We start from the raw sequence: 1,765 nt of genomic DNA on the forward strand, positions 1-1,765 counted from the left end.
GACCTCAGCAGCCTCAGCGACCTCAGCAGCCTCAGCGACCTCAGTCTCGGTGACCTCAGTCTCGGTGACCTCAGTCTCGGTGACCTCAGTCTCGGTGACCTCAGTCTCGGTGACCTCAGTCTCGGTCTCGGCGGCTTCGGTGACTTCAGTGACCTCAGTGACTTCAGTGACTTCAGCAGCCTCGGCAGACTCAGCAACCTCAGCAGCCTCAGCAGCCTCGGCAGCCTCAGCAGCCTCAGTGACCTCAGTCTCGGCGACCTCAGCGACCTCAGCGACCTCAGCGACCTCAGCGACCTCAGCGACCTCGGTAGCCTCAGCAGCCTCAGCAGCCTCAGCAGCCTCAGCAGCCTCGGCAACTTCAGAGGTAAGATCAGCCTTGACCTCGGTGCTGATGTCGATCTCAGCGTCAGAGACAACACCATCCTCGGCAGCAGCCTCGGCCTCGGTGGCATCAGCGGCCTCGGACTCGGCAGTCTCGACATCCTGGGTCTCAGCCTCGACCTCAGACATGTCAACAGGCTCCGCGCTAACTTCATCGATTTCGGCACCAGCATCGGCAACAATCTCAGGCTCGGTCATGACCTGAGCCCCAGCGTCAACATCAGCCCCAGCGTCCGCATGGCTGGTCTCAGTTCCAGCTGCTTCAGCGGTGGCCCCAGACTCGGAGTCAATTCCGGTGGCAGCCTCGGGATTCTCGGCCTTGTCGGCCTCAGAGATCTCGAGGGTTTCGCCACCAGCATCGGGCCCAGATGCCTCGGCCTCCTCGGCAGATTCGGTCACAGGCTGGCTCTCAGTCACGGGCTCGCTCTCAGTCACAACCTCGCTCTCGGACTCGGCCACAACCTCGTTCTCGGACTCGGCCACAACCTCGTTCTCGGACTCGGCCACAACCTCGCTCTCGGACTCGGCCACAGCCTCGCTCTCGGACTCAGACTCAAGGGAGATGGAAGGGTGGATACCTGAATTGGGCGTGTCGACGGAGATAATTTCGGCGCCTGGGCGTGGGAGGAAAGACGGAGGAAGGGGTAAGTTAAGTCAGTCAGTGGCGGCGGGGAGCCATCGAGAACAAAGGAAGAGAAGACGAAGGGGGAAGGGAGGCGGGGGGAGGGAGGGAGGGAGGGAGGGAGCGCACTCGGCTGCGCGATGACCTCCACCGAAGGGGCCGCCTCGTCGGCGACCTCGGCCGCCACAGGGACATTCTCATTCTCCTGCTCGCTGATCATCTCAAACCCGGACTCGCTGCCGGGAGAGCTGGGCTGGAAATCTGAGGGACATCAGGCAAAATGGCCAGGGGGTCAGCACGCGGGCGAGGGATTCCACGCAGCGGAAGGGCACACACGCACCGCCATCCTCGAACTGATTGTCATCGTGGGGTGAGCTCGCTGGCGAGGGGGAGCCTTGCATATCGTCAAGGGGGCTCATGACAGAGGGCAATGCACCAAGGCGCGAGGGCGAAAAGGTATGGACGTGGAGCAGGTGCGCAACAGGTGGGAGGGCGGAAAGTAGACGGGAGGAGGGGGGCGGGGGATGGGCGGGGCGGGGAGAATGGAGGGAAGGAGGGGGATGGGTGCAGGGGTGCGCCAGACGGCCGCTCCGAGTCGGGAGCACTTTTGAGCGGTCCCCCGTCCGCGCATCCTCCCGCCGCAAGGTGCGGATGGAGCAAGAGCAGGCAACAGGAAGGGGGCCAGTGCGAGATACGCGAGACGTCGTGCTTTCGAGCATCATCTCATGTCCTTGCTGGACAAACGCCCCCCCCGGCCTCAGC

General features: G+C 63.6%; 1 protein-coding gene across 1 annotated transcript in view; it reads right to left on the reverse strand.

The window, feature by feature from the left end:
• The window catches only part of H696_04795 (hypothetical protein), an 8,260-nt gene extending 6,724 nt beyond the window's left edge, over positions 1-1,536 (reverse strand). The window contains exons 1-5 of the mRNA XM_009498660.1: positions 1,344-1,536; positions 1,133-1,264; positions 892-995; positions 331-819; positions 22-198 (exon numbers count right to left, since the gene is read on the reverse strand). Of these exons, the coding sequence (XP_009496935.1) occupies positions 22-198; positions 331-819; positions 892-995; positions 1,133-1,264; positions 1,344-1,422 (981 nt within the window). The 5' untranslated portion in view covers positions 1,423-1,536. The remainder of the gene's footprint in view (positions 1-21; positions 199-330; positions 820-891; positions 996-1,132; positions 1,265-1,343) is intronic.
• Positions 1,537-1,765: the final 229 nt, after the last annotated feature.

This window comes from Fonticula alba, assembly GCF_000388065.1.
Source record: "Fonticula alba strain ATCC 38817 unplaced genomic scaffold supercont2.8, whole genome shotgun sequence".
Classification (NCBI taxonomy): Eukaryota; order Rotosphaerida; family Fonticulaceae; genus Fonticula; species Fonticula alba.